The sequence below is a fragment of the Ylistrum balloti genome, unplaced genomic scaffold (assembly GCF_031769215.1).
Source record: "Ylistrum balloti isolate Yb309-2 unplaced genomic scaffold, AGI_CSIRO_Ybal_v1 Utg370584, whole genome shotgun sequence".
Taxonomy (NCBI): domain Eukaryota; kingdom Metazoa; phylum Mollusca; class Bivalvia; order Pectinida; family Pectinidae; genus Ylistrum; species Ylistrum balloti.
Window position 1 is genome coordinate 653,741 of NW_026782363.1, and position 13,258 is coordinate 666,998.

The 13,258-nt window shown below is 35.5% G+C and overlaps 1 protein-coding gene across 1 annotated transcript in view; it reads left to right on the forward strand.

Moving 5' to 3' along the window:
- LOC132556694 (atypical kinase COQ8B, mitochondrial-like) overlaps positions 1–13,258 on the forward strand; it is a 49,284-nt gene that overhangs the window by 5,102 nt on the left and 30,924 nt on the right. The window contains exons 3-10 of the mRNA XM_060221129.1: positions 201–731; positions 1,634–1,700; positions 2,415–2,489; positions 4,056–4,172; positions 5,238–5,323; positions 6,442–6,579; positions 8,552–8,633; positions 10,647–10,740. Coding sequence (XP_060077112.1) covers positions 201–731; positions 1,634–1,700; positions 2,415–2,489; positions 4,056–4,172; positions 5,238–5,323; positions 6,442–6,579; positions 8,552–8,633; positions 10,647–10,740 — 1,190 coding nt within the window. The remainder of the gene's footprint in view (positions 1–200; positions 732–1,633; positions 1,701–2,414; positions 2,490–4,055; positions 4,173–5,237; positions 5,324–6,441; positions 6,580–8,551; positions 8,634–10,646; positions 10,741–13,258) is intronic.

Below are 13,258 nucleotides of genomic sequence, written 5' to 3' on the forward strand. Positions count from 1 at the left end.
CACTGGAAATTTTTTTTTAGGTTTTCCTTGTAATTTGTTGTTATCAGGTAATTAAGTCAGCAATTAAATATGTGGAAGAGAAAAGAAGGTAAAAGATTAAACTTATATAGAAGTAATCACTATCAGAAGATAATGGGCCCTGAGATCCCTCTAGGATCTCTTATACATTGTATATAGCTTTAATTGAAACATTGTTACAGAATTTGATGCAGAACAAGGTGAGGCTTATGGCAAGCCAGGTTTCCATTTTGGTTGACACAGTACGAAGCCAAAGCCAGATACCAAGGTCAGAACATCCCTACCCTTTTGAATTAGATCCTGAGACTCCTGAAAATGCAGAAACCGTTGGATTTGATGAAACTTGTACATCTCAGCTGGAGGAAGAGATGGCTAGCCATGGGATGAAGCTTGGGGACAACACTGCAGTCTTTCAACCTGTTGCCTCAAAACATACTACAGTTCAGAAAAATGTGGATACTTCCACAATGGCTGGTCCAGTACAGGAAAAAGGGGAAGATATTGACAGAACAACTCATTCATTTCAGAATACTGTAGAAGATGTAATTGCTTCAAAAACATTTACAAACTCAACAAACAATATTACTGATAGTTCTACAGCCAGCCCTGACATAGGTTTCACTCCACCAACTCCAAAGCTTGTAAATACTGAGGCTATACCCATACAGAAAGCTGCTCAAAGGAAACCGAGTATGAAGACACCAGAACAAAAGGTAGAGCTTCATGATTTGAAAGAAATGGCTAAATTGTAATTAACTGTATATTTAGTCAGATTTTTTTAATGAAGTAATCAAATATGTGACCACATGGCCTAAGGGCGGATGTATGAGGGTGGATGTAGGAAAGTGGATGTGTGAGGGTGAGAAGGTGAGGTGTGTGAGAATTAAATCTGAAAATTGGACTCAACTGTTAAGCATATCCTTGTCTTGTCATGTAGCAAAAAGCTGCACAATGTCAAATTGGCAACATACTTTGAACAATTGTTAAGGAAAAAAGCTCTGTTTGATAAACTTTTACTGGTCTTTAGTGACTGTTTCAGCATTGATAATCCAGTTTCAAGGTCACATGCATCAAATGTGATAAAATCTTAAAACAATATTTTTTCTAAGATGTATTGAAATGAATGATTTTGATGAAATTTCAAGGTTGCACACATAAAATGTTTTTGAATTTTTAATTGACATCTCAATAACCAACAGGCCCAGAGTACTGATATCATTCTAGTTACATGTTAGGCATGCTTGGATGAAAGGCCACTAAATGAATGACCTATAACAGTCCTACTTTCAAGGGCACAGGTGTCTAATGACCAAACAACTTCTTATTAACCAAAAAGACATAAAAACTGATATTCACCTTCATTGGAAAAAAGTTAAACAATGTTTGAAGAAGAAAATAACATAGATCTTCTTAAAAAAAAAATATGTCAAATATATTTGATTACCCAGTGTGTAGATCTCATTTGTAAAATATGTTTGTAAACAACGGTGAGGGATGCAGGCTCATTCTTATCTGGCCTCTTAAATTATTACAATCTATATGTAAACTAGCAAACAATATTACAGGTAATCACTATGTATATGAAAATGAAGTGGTTACTCTGATTGTTTTTAAGCTGAGAGCCTCTGCTAGAGAGAGGAAAGTACCAGCAACCATGGTCAGCAGATTATCCAGTTATGGAGGTCAGTAGCAAATTAGACAGTCAGTACTTATGTTTAATTTGGCAATATCAGGCAGCATTCCATTTGCATTTATTTATCCATCAATAAAGCTATTCCTGGTAATAAGTTCACTGAAATACTTAATCTAAAGACTGGACATATAAGTTTAGGAAGTTGCTAGTTGTGTAATCCAGATGAAGGAAGATACAATATCTTTAAAGCTTACTTTCACATCTCTCATTCATATTTGGCATTATGTAAAAGACATGAGCTTCATTGATTATAAGTACTACATATTATAAAATTTCTAAATAAACATGAGCTTGTACTTTACAAAAATGTTCATTTACAGTACTTTGATTATGAATAGTGAATCTGACATCTGTTTAACCACAGTGCTAAACCCAATAGGGAAATTATGTCAGAAATTATTTGTTGTTATTTGAAAATTTTTCATTAAATGGCTGAATAGCTAAATAAGCAATGTGAGAGATACAAGCCCCTTAGGCCTCTTATTAATGAGATGTCAGGTGTTAGCACTATTAGATTATTTCAAGATTAATTGTTTGTATGTTTCAAAGAAAATGTATTTTTCTCACACCAGAATCACTTAGGACACGTCAGAAAGCTGCTTTCCCTTTAATTTGGAAACTGTAGATAACTTTTCACTGTAAGTATTGTCTATCTTTAAGCTGGATTGTTCCCCCTTTTGATATGTCTGAATACTTTTGACAGGACTGGCTGTGGGACTACTGGCTGGCACTATAGGAGAAGTAAGCAAGAGAAAGCTTGGGCTATCTAAACCAGAGGGTTAGTATACAAACATTTCTTCAAATGTTAGAAATTAAATGCAAAGTCTGTAGTCATTCTTCTTTTGCCTTTAAATGTTTAAGTTGGTTATATGAAATTAATAGATTTTTCAGGAGAAACGGTTTTTTTCAATACAGCAAATAAAATCAAAACAAAAATACCTTTCTGGGGGATGAGGAGCTGTGATCAATATCTACAGAACTTATGTTTCTGGGGGATGAGGAGCTGTGATCAATATCTACAGAACTTATGTTTCTGGGGGATAAGGAGCTGTGATCAATATCTACAGAACTTATGTTTCTGGGGGATAAGGAGCTGTGATCAATATCTACAGAAAATGACTTTCTAAGTAAGAAGGAGAATCGATTAATATTTACAGAAATTAACTTTCATAAGGATTAATAGCACTGATCAATAGTTACCTAACTTAATTGTCTCTGGGATGAGGAATTGTGATGAATAGTTAGCCAATTAGCTAGTTACGATTTTCAAATGTAGGTGGTAAGCTCTTGTATTAAGTTTTGTAAACATGAAAGTCATATGGATTTCAACTAAATGTAAATGAATTTTGATTAAATTTGGATTCAGGTGTATCTTACTTTTATCCTTCAGCCCAAGTTCAACTACATAGGTCATTTGAAGACATTTATGAATAATTAATTGAATTCTGATTTGCCAATTGGTTTCCATTTATAACATTTGGAATTGTGAATGGATTAAAATCAAATTTGGTTTGTAGGTAACTTATTATCCTTCAGTTCATGTTTGATTATCATCTTTTGAGTTTGTCGATGTTAAACAATAATTCTTTAGGAACTTCACTTCTGATTGGCCAACCAGTTTCCATGCGGTAACTTTGCTAAATGTCATTGGATCTTGAGGGAATTTGGATTTCAGATACACTTTACCATCCTTTAGCGAGACTTTGCTGTCTTATGAATTAATCATTGAAAGTATGTTGAGGATATATGTCTGTTTAAAACATCAATATTGAAAATACATGCATTGTTAAACTTGATGATAGGTAAAAAATATTAGGGCTTTACAATACTAATGCTGCCATCTTGAAAAAAACCTAGCAATAAAATTTTTTTCATAAAGCCACTAGTAATGGTTCTGACTGGTTCACCGATTTGTGCTTTTATTACAAAAATGCATGTTTTGACAACATTTAGCAGTGTTCCAAAAATAGGTGATTGTTGTAATAAATATAATGTTCTCAAAGTTGCCATTTCTGATATACACAACTGATATCAGCAAAATGGAAGTTGCTGTATTTTGTGAAAAATGCAGTATTTCAAGAACATGTCTGTTTGAATTGTTTGATTTTTGTTGATAACATCAAACCAATTTCAACATAATCAAACAGGCCATTGCATTGAAAACACAAAATAAGGCAAACGTGTCAGTCAGTGCAGATACTCCTTGAACACTGATGTCAGTGAAAATTTAAAATCTCATTGATAAGCAACAGTATGAAGTATGAAATTAAACAACATGACAAATTTGAGCTCCTAAGATACGTTAAAAGCTGTAACAATTGATGAAGATAATTAACATTTTCAGAAACCCTGAGTACTGCTAGCATCTTCATAAATGAAGCCAATGCTGAGAGGGTAGTCAATACACTATGTCGGGCTAGGGGTGCTGCTCTCAAGCTGGGACAAATGATTAGTGTACAAGGTAGGCATTCCTATTGCAATACACTATGTGGGGCTAGAGGTGCTGCTGTCATACTGGGACAGATGATTAGTGTACAAGGTAGGTATTCCTATTACAGTACACTGTGTCGGGCTAGAGGTGCTGCTCTCAAGCTGGGACAGATGATTAGTGTACAAGGTAGGTATTTCTATTACAGTACACTGTGTCGGGCTAGAGGTGCTGCAGTACACTGTGTACAAGGTAGGTATTCCTATTACAGTACACTGTGTTGGGCTGAGGTGCTGCTGTCATACTGGGACAGATGATTAGTGTACAAGGTAGGTATTCCTATTACAGTACACTGTGTTGGGCTAGAGGTGCTGCTGTCATACTGGGACAGATGATTAGTGTACAAGGTAGGTATTCCTATTACAGTACACTGTGTTGGGCTAGAGGTGCTGCTGTCATACTGGGACAGATGATTAGTGTACAAGGTAGGTATTCCTATTACAGTACACTGTGTTGGGCTAGAGGTGCTGCTCTCAAGCTGTGACAGATGATTAGTGTACAAGGTAGGTATTCCTATTGCAATACACTATGTGGGGCTAGAGGTGCTGCTGTCATACTGGGACAGATGATTAGTATACAAGGTAGGTCTTCATGTCTTAATACACTGTTTGGAATGGGTCTCGCCTCCCTGGGATATTTAATAGGTCTCAACAGGGGAAGCAGAGTAAATTCTTAACAACCATACTCCTTTTGTTGGAATGATTGGATTTTGCCTGACTTTGGTCTCAAGCATTCTTGGTTGAAGTGGGAATTAATTTTGTATAAAGGGTGGAACTCAATCACGTGGTGTGGAAAGGGCATGGCCCAATAGGGGAAAATTAGGCCATCAAACTTAGAAACTATAAAAACTTTGTAAGTATGCATACATAGTTCTGTTCTGTTTGCCCTTATGCTGGGACTGATGGACAGGTTCTAAAACTATCCAGAGACCTGGTGACCTCAGGTGACCTTAAAGCCCATGGGCCTCTTGTTTCATGTAATGCAACATAAAATAAGGAGAAGAATCTCCATTGACCAAAACTATTGTTTATTTTATAGACTCAGCAGTTGTTCCTCCAGAGATACAGAAGATATTTGATAGAGTCAGACAAGGGGCAGACATAATGCCTTCAGCACAAATGATGGTGAGGAGTCCTCTGATTTAGTCATTGGCAGTTTTAACATACTACAGCAATCGGAATATTAAAATCTAGAAAAATTGGTAAAATGCTTGGGATTTTGAAGGTTGGATGACTTTGATAGTATAGGTAAATCCTGAGGCTGACATTTATGAATTTTCGAATTCTTGACATTTGTAAGATATGAAATTTCTTGATATTTTATTTTGTATTTGGTTTCTGTCTTTGTTGACGATCATATAAAATAAATACCTATTTTGGAGATAAAGATTCATCTCTGCAAAACAGATCATCACTTGTGAAAAGCTCTGTTCTGAGGTTGATTTGATCCATCAAATACCAAGTAGATAGAAGTCCTTGCATAATAAGTTGCACTTTCTGTTTCATCAACATGTTTGTTATAGAAAAGCAAATTCCAGTGTCATTATATTAACATCCATCACAGTGATATCATCATAACATTTTCCCAATATCACCATGGTAACACCCATCCCAGTGATATTATCATAACATTATTATTATATTCCCAATATCACCATGGTAACATCCATTCAATTGTCACTCTGATAACATCCATCCCAGTGTCACTGTCATGACATCCATCCCAGTGTCACTGTCATGACATCCGTCCCAGTGTCACTGTCATGACATCCGTCCCAGTGTCACTGTCATGAGTGTCACTGTCATGACATTTGTCCCAGTGTCACTGTCATGGCATCCGTCCCAGTGTCACTGTGATGACATCCGTCCCAGTGTCACTGTGATGACATCCGTCCCAGTGTCACTGTCATGACATCCGTCCCAGTGTCACTGTCATGACATCCGTCCCAGTGTCACTGTCATGACATCCGTCCCAGTGTCACTGTGATGACATCCGTCCCAGTGTCACTGTCATGACATCCGTCCCAGTGTCACTGTGATGACATCCATCCCAGTGTCACTGTGATGACATCCGTCCCAGTGTCACTGTCATGACATCCGTCCCAGTGTCACTGTGATGACATCCGTCCCAGTGTCACTGTCATGACATCCATCAAGGTGATGTTATGTCATCAGTCATCATTCCATTTTACCTATAAATATATCTGTAACTAATCTTCTCTGAACATTCAATATTTTTACAGAAAGCAGTCACAAAGAACTTGGGTAAAGACTGGCAAGATTTAGTTGACCTGGAAGAGAAACCTTTTGCGTCTGCTTCCATAGGCCAAGTCCACCGCGGTTTGATGAAGGATGGCAGAAAAGTTGCCATGAAAGTTCAGGTAGTGATGAAAGTAATATCTGGTAGCCATGGTGATATAAACTCTACGTATCTACAGTGGTTGTAACATTAAAAAGATCTGTATGGTAGTAAAAATCAGGTAACATAGTGGTATCAGCTGTATATAGTGGTCAAAATACCAGCTGTATAGAGTGTTCAAAATATCAGCTGCATAGAGTGGTCAAAATATCAGCTGTATATAGTGGTCAAAATACCAGCTGTATAGAGTGGTCAAAATATCAGCTGTATATAGTCGTCAAAATATTAGCTGTATAGAGTGGTCAAAATATCAGCTGTATAGAGTGGTCAAAATATCAGCTGTATATAGTGGTCAAAATATCAGCTGTATAGACTGGTCAAAATATCAGCTGTATAGAGTGGTCAAAATATAACAGTATGGAGTGGTCAAATATCACAGTATGGAGTGATCAAAATATCAGCTGCATAGAGTGGTCAAAATATCAGCTGTATATAGTGGTCAAAATACCAGCTGTATAGAGTGTTCAAAATATCAGCTGCATAGAGTGGTCAAAATATCAGCTGTATATAGTGGTCAAAATACCAGCTGTATAGAGTGGTCAAAATATCAGCTGCATAGAGTGGTCAAAATATCAGCTGTATATAGTGGTCAAAATATAAGCTGTATAGAGTGTTCAAAATATCAGCTGCATAGAGTGGTCAAAATATCAGCTGTATATAGTGGTCAAAATATCAGCTGTATAGAGTGGTCAAAATATCAGCTGTATGTAGTCGTCAAAATATTAGCTGTATAGAGTGGTCAAAATATCAGCTGTATATAGTGGTCAAAATATCAGCTGTTTAGAGTGTTCAAAATATCAGCTGTATAGAGCGTTCAAAATATCAGCTGCATAAAGTGGTCAAAATATCAGCTGTATATAGTGGTCAAAATACCAGCTGTATAGAGTGTTCAAAATATCAGCTGTATAGAGTGTTCAAAATATCAGCTGCATAGAGTGGTCAAAATATCAGCTGTATATAGTGGTCAAAATACCAGCTGTATAGAGTGGTCAAAATATCAGCTGTATATAGTGGTCAAAATATTAGCTGTATAGAGTGGTCAAAATATCAGCTGTATAGAGTGGTCAAAATATCAGCTGTATAGAGTGGTCAAAATATCAGCTGTATATAGTGGTCAAAATATCAGCTGTTTAGAGTGGTCAAAATATCAGCTGTATAGAGTGGTCAAAATATCAGCTGTATAGAGTGGTCAAAATATAACAGTATGGAGTGGTCAAATATCACAGTATGGAGTGGTCAAAATATAACAGCATGGAGTGGTCAAAATAAAAGTGTTTGATTGCTTTGTATGTTACCTGTTACCTATCCTCTTTGTGCCTCATGGCATGTAAGGCCTTGACAAAGTGTTTTGTGTGTGATAGATTATATCTCGACACATTTATAGTTGTAAATATATATATTATCAACATGTGATATGGCTGGTTTGTAGCTGTTGTGGTTTCCACAAGGAAGTTATTTACTATTTCTGTGAAAAACGGATGGATCTCAAATTTTATGCATAGGTTACATTTTCTCCTGAAGTTGTGTCCATTTGAATTTTTGATTGATCAAAAAAACGAAATTGATGATCAGTCCAAAAGAAGATTCTGACAGTGTAAGATTATAATTGCTATTTCTAAAGAGGAATTTTCATATTTGATACAGAGATGTATTAAAAGCAAAAACGGAAAAAAAAAGAGAACAGAAGGGGAGAAGTTCAGCTGTAATAAAAATCATGAAGATCCAGCATTGGGAGGTGCCAAGATCTCGGCAGGATCTCTGAGATCATTGAATGTTGTTACTGCTGTATATTTCAGGAGAAATTTTTGATAGATTGTTCTTAAATTTCAGCAGAAGGAGTCCCTAGTCAACACTATAAAAGCTGTAGATATTTTTCCCTTGTTTATAATGATACCTAGATTTTTTTAAATTTCTTTGGTATGCCTTGTTGACAGTTCCCAGGTGTTGCCCAGTGTATAGACAGTGATATCCGATCCTTGATGGGTGTACTCAACATGTTCAACATCATTCCCAAAGGTGAGGAAAATGATAGGAAAATTATAGACTGTGGAGTAAAAGGTGAATGGGTCTTATTATTAAAGTGTGCTAGTTGTGATTTATTAAAGACTGAGAGTGGTGGCTACAAAGCTAATAGGATGTGACTGCTAAAATGATGGTACTTTATAGTAAAAGAGAAACAATGTGCTCTAGGGACATGTTGTTTTCAAGGGACAGGTAGTTGAAGTGTTGAATGTGGCTGTAAATATAATGCATGTTACAATGGAAGTAACAAGGTGTGGTAGTAACAGTGAATATGTGCCAGTAATGAATGAGAGTGGATGCTAAAGGGACTGGACAGGGACTTGTCTGCAATAATGCAAGGGTGTGGCTGATAAAGAAGTGATGAGACAGTATGTGTGTGAATGAATGTTGAGGTTAAAAGGGCTGGGCAGGTATCTGGCTGTGAAAATGCAGGGGTGTGGCTGATAAAGAAGTGATGTGACAGTATGTGTGTGAATGGATGTTGAGGTTAAAAAGGTTGGGCAGGTATCTGGCTGTGATATGTAGGGGTGTGGCTAAAATTGAAAGATGAGAAAGTAAAGGAGAAAGGTGAGGTTAAAGAAGTGCAGCTGTATGAAACCTTTTCAGAGGGTAACATGTTTAGTACAAGCATACTAATCTTCCACACGACCCTCCCAAATGATAAATCATAAACAAATTCTAACATTCAATCAGGTACAGATATACATAACATTGGAAATTTACTATCTAACATACATATACAACACATACAAGAATCTTATAAGGCACTGTACTGTTAGAGATGGCAATGACAAACATTCATTGTGTATACATTGAAATTTACTTGAATTTCAGTAAATCATTTACTCAAATACATATACACACACCTTCTCTATCCCACTGTTAGGACTGTACTGTCTATTCCATTGTTATACACATGTAATATAAGATAAAGTATTCCCTTTAATCAAGTATATCAAAGTCAATACATATACTAATTCAATAATCAAAAGATAATTCACTTAGAACTTGAATTTTATGATATGATTTACACACATACATACACACCCTCACACTAACATCGCTGTCCCAATGTTAGGAATATACTGTCTGTCTCGTTGATATAAAATAAATATTTACCCTTGAATTAGTAAGTAAACACAATGTCAGCAACCAGACATATACTAATGGAATACTTAACGATTAAAAGATGATTAGTGAAGAACTTAATTCAGTTGTAACAATTAAGAAAAATACATAAAATTTGATTATAAGATTTGGAAACTGAATAAATATACTTATACATAAGTAAGTACATGCTTATTCATTACATGAAAATTATCAACAGACAACACCCCAATAAATTTGGTAAAGTATATGCCCCTTTTTGTAGAGATTTTGTATAGAATATTGTGTCAAGTAGAATTAATTAATTACTGAAGCAATATTTTTCATCATCGATACTTACCTGAAAGTTTTATTAGAATTCTGTATTCACCTCTGGTTTTACGGAGGAATCACATATGAACCCTTTGGGTTATTGTTTATTATTTACAAATTAATGTTTTTATTTTCTCCCTTGGTAATTACTTTCAATTAATAGATGTATATGGAAGTGTTCACTTACTGCTTTGTAGCATGACAGGGTAGGGGTGTGGCAGTAAAGTGAGGTAAGGGTATTGCAGGTAAGGTAGGGAGTATCAATAAAGATGAGGGTGCTGCAACAAAGGTGGGGATGTGGCATTATTGATGAGGGTGTGGCAGTAAAGTGAGGTAAGGGTATTGCAGGTAAGGTAGGGAGTATCAATAAAGATGAGGGTGCTGCAACAAAGGTGGGGGTGCGGCATTAATGATGAGGGTGTGGCTGTTGTTAAGGCATGGTAGTAATTGTTGTGAGTGAAAGTAAAGATTTAATGGGAAATTAAGACAAGGTTTTTTGCTGAAAAAGTAGGATGTGTGGCAAGAAAAGTACTATTGTGTGTTTTCATATTTTCTGTTTTATGGATTTTACGATGTTCTGTTTAACAGGTGTATATATAGACAGTGTAATCGCTGTAGCAAGAACAGAATTGAAATGGGAAGTGGATTACCTCCGAGAAGCCAGGTGTGCTCGCAGATTTAGGTAGGTACATGTGATGTATATCAGTGTTTCTCTGGATGGATCTTTCTCAAATTTCATAAGAAGGTTTTCCTTAATCCCGGGTTGTGCCCATTTGATTTTTGGACTGATCAGAAAAACAAAATTGTCCACAGTCAGCCATTTTGAATTTTTAAATGAAGTTTGTAATTGCTATTTCTTGCATAGTGCTTGATTGATCTTTCTCAAATTTCATATGTAGATTCCCCTTGGTCCCTAGTTGTGTCAGTTTAATTTTGGGTCTGAGAAACAAAATTGCCTGCAGACAGCCTTCATTAGATTTCACCTTGTAAAGTTTGTTATTGTTATTTCTTGAGAAGAACTCAATGGATCTCTCTCAAATTTCATATGTAGCTTCCCCTTGGTCCCTAGTTGTGACCTTTTGATTTTGGGACTGATCAAAAAAACAAAATGACCACATGCAGCCATCTTGGTCTTTTTCAGTGAAGATTTGTTTTCTTGGGGAGTATGAGATGAATCTTTCTTAAATTTCATATGTAGGTTCCTCTTGGTCCTTAGGTGTGCCAGTTTGAATTTGGGATCTGATCAGAAAAAACAAAATGGTTTTCAGGTAACCATCTTTGATTGGTAGTTAAAGATTATCATCGCTATTTCTGCAAAGTATTAATGTTCAAATTTCTGTTAATGAAGAACAAAAACAGACAAAAACAGAGAAGAAAAGAGAAAAGAAGGGAAAAGATCTAAATTTAAATAACAAATAAAGATCAGACAATGGTGGGCATGAAGATCCCTCTAGGTATGGGCTTGGCCATGCTCGGGATATCATTTTGATCCTGGCAGCATGATGATTAGTTTATAGTGTATAAGAAGAGAGAGAGTTTTATTAAATGTCAGGAGTTTACTGTTTCTAGATCATCAATAATCCACTAACATTATGAACAAGTGTTCTACTCCTGATTCTGACTGGTTACTATGACATGTCATGTAAACATTCAATGTTAAAGTCACCGATTTATTCACCAATAAGACAAAAAATAGTGTTGTTGCATGTTTGCACTAGGTGCGGGGGTATTACCACAATTGGTTGATAATTTATCTCCGTTTCCTACAGTATGACTGTTGGTCAAGTTAAAAGATTGGTTAGCCCATCCTTGAATGTTGTAGTTTGTCAGAGATGTTGCTAGAATATCGACTAAACAAGAATTTGAAGAGAATGCAGATTTTATGCAGAGCATACCCTTGTAAATGTAAAATACCTCATTGCATAAACAATCCTGAAAATTTCATCTTTATAACTTTGCTTTCAATGATATGGAAATGGCGTCACACGTGATGCATAATACAAATAGATTTCCATCCAAAAATAGCTACAAACAAGCATCAAGACTCAGTGGCATTGTTTCTGAAAACGATGGAATTATTTCTGAAAGCAATGGCATTATTTCTGATAACTGTAGATAAATAGACCCATAGATGTAATATGATTGATTGTATTGTTTACTGTTTATATTGGATGTGAGAATGGTTAATCCATACTCTTTAGCATGTTTGTAAAACTGTGTTAACAAGAATGTTTAGTATAAAAAACTCTCCAATATCTAATACCAGTATCTTAATATTGAATATGTATATATATCCATACACTAAACAAACAAAACAAAATGTTAAACATGTTTTTGATCAAAGTTTGTATCAATTCTAATTTTTTCATAAGAAAAGGAGGGTAATTCATTATAATCACTGCAGCTAAGTAAATTCACTGTAATACAGAAATATCAAGTGTTATCTAGGTATAAATCCATTATCACAGAGAAATGTACAGAACAAATACATCACTTTACAAAATATACATCTATCACACCAAACATTGATTACCATACTCTTTAACACTAACATAAGTTCACCTTTTACACTAATATAAGTTCACCTTTGACACTAACATAAGTTCACCTTTGATACCAAAATAAGTTCACCTTTGACACTAATATAAGTTCACCTTTGACACTAACATAAGTTCACCTTTGACACTAATTTAAGTTCACCTTTGACACTAACATAAGTTCACCTTTGACACTAACATAAGTTCTCCTTTGACACTAATATAAGTTCACCTTTGACACTAACTTAAGTTCACCTTTGACACTAATTTAAGTTCACCTTTGACACTAACATAAGTTCACCTTTGACACTAATATAAGTTCACCTTTGACACTAACATAAGTTCACCTTTGACACTAATATAAGTTCACCTTTGACACTAACATAAGTTCACCTTTGACACTAATATAGGTTCACCTTTGACACTAACATAAGTTCACCTTTGACACTAACATAAGTTCACCTTTGACACTAATATCAGTTCACCTTTGACACTAATATAAGTTCACCTTTGACACTAATTTAAGTTCACCTTTGACACTAACATAAGTTCACCTTTGACACTAATATAAGTTTACAGGTTCACCTTTGACACTAATTTATGTTCACCTTTGACACTAACATAAGTTCACCTTTGACACCAATATAAGTTCACAGGTTCACC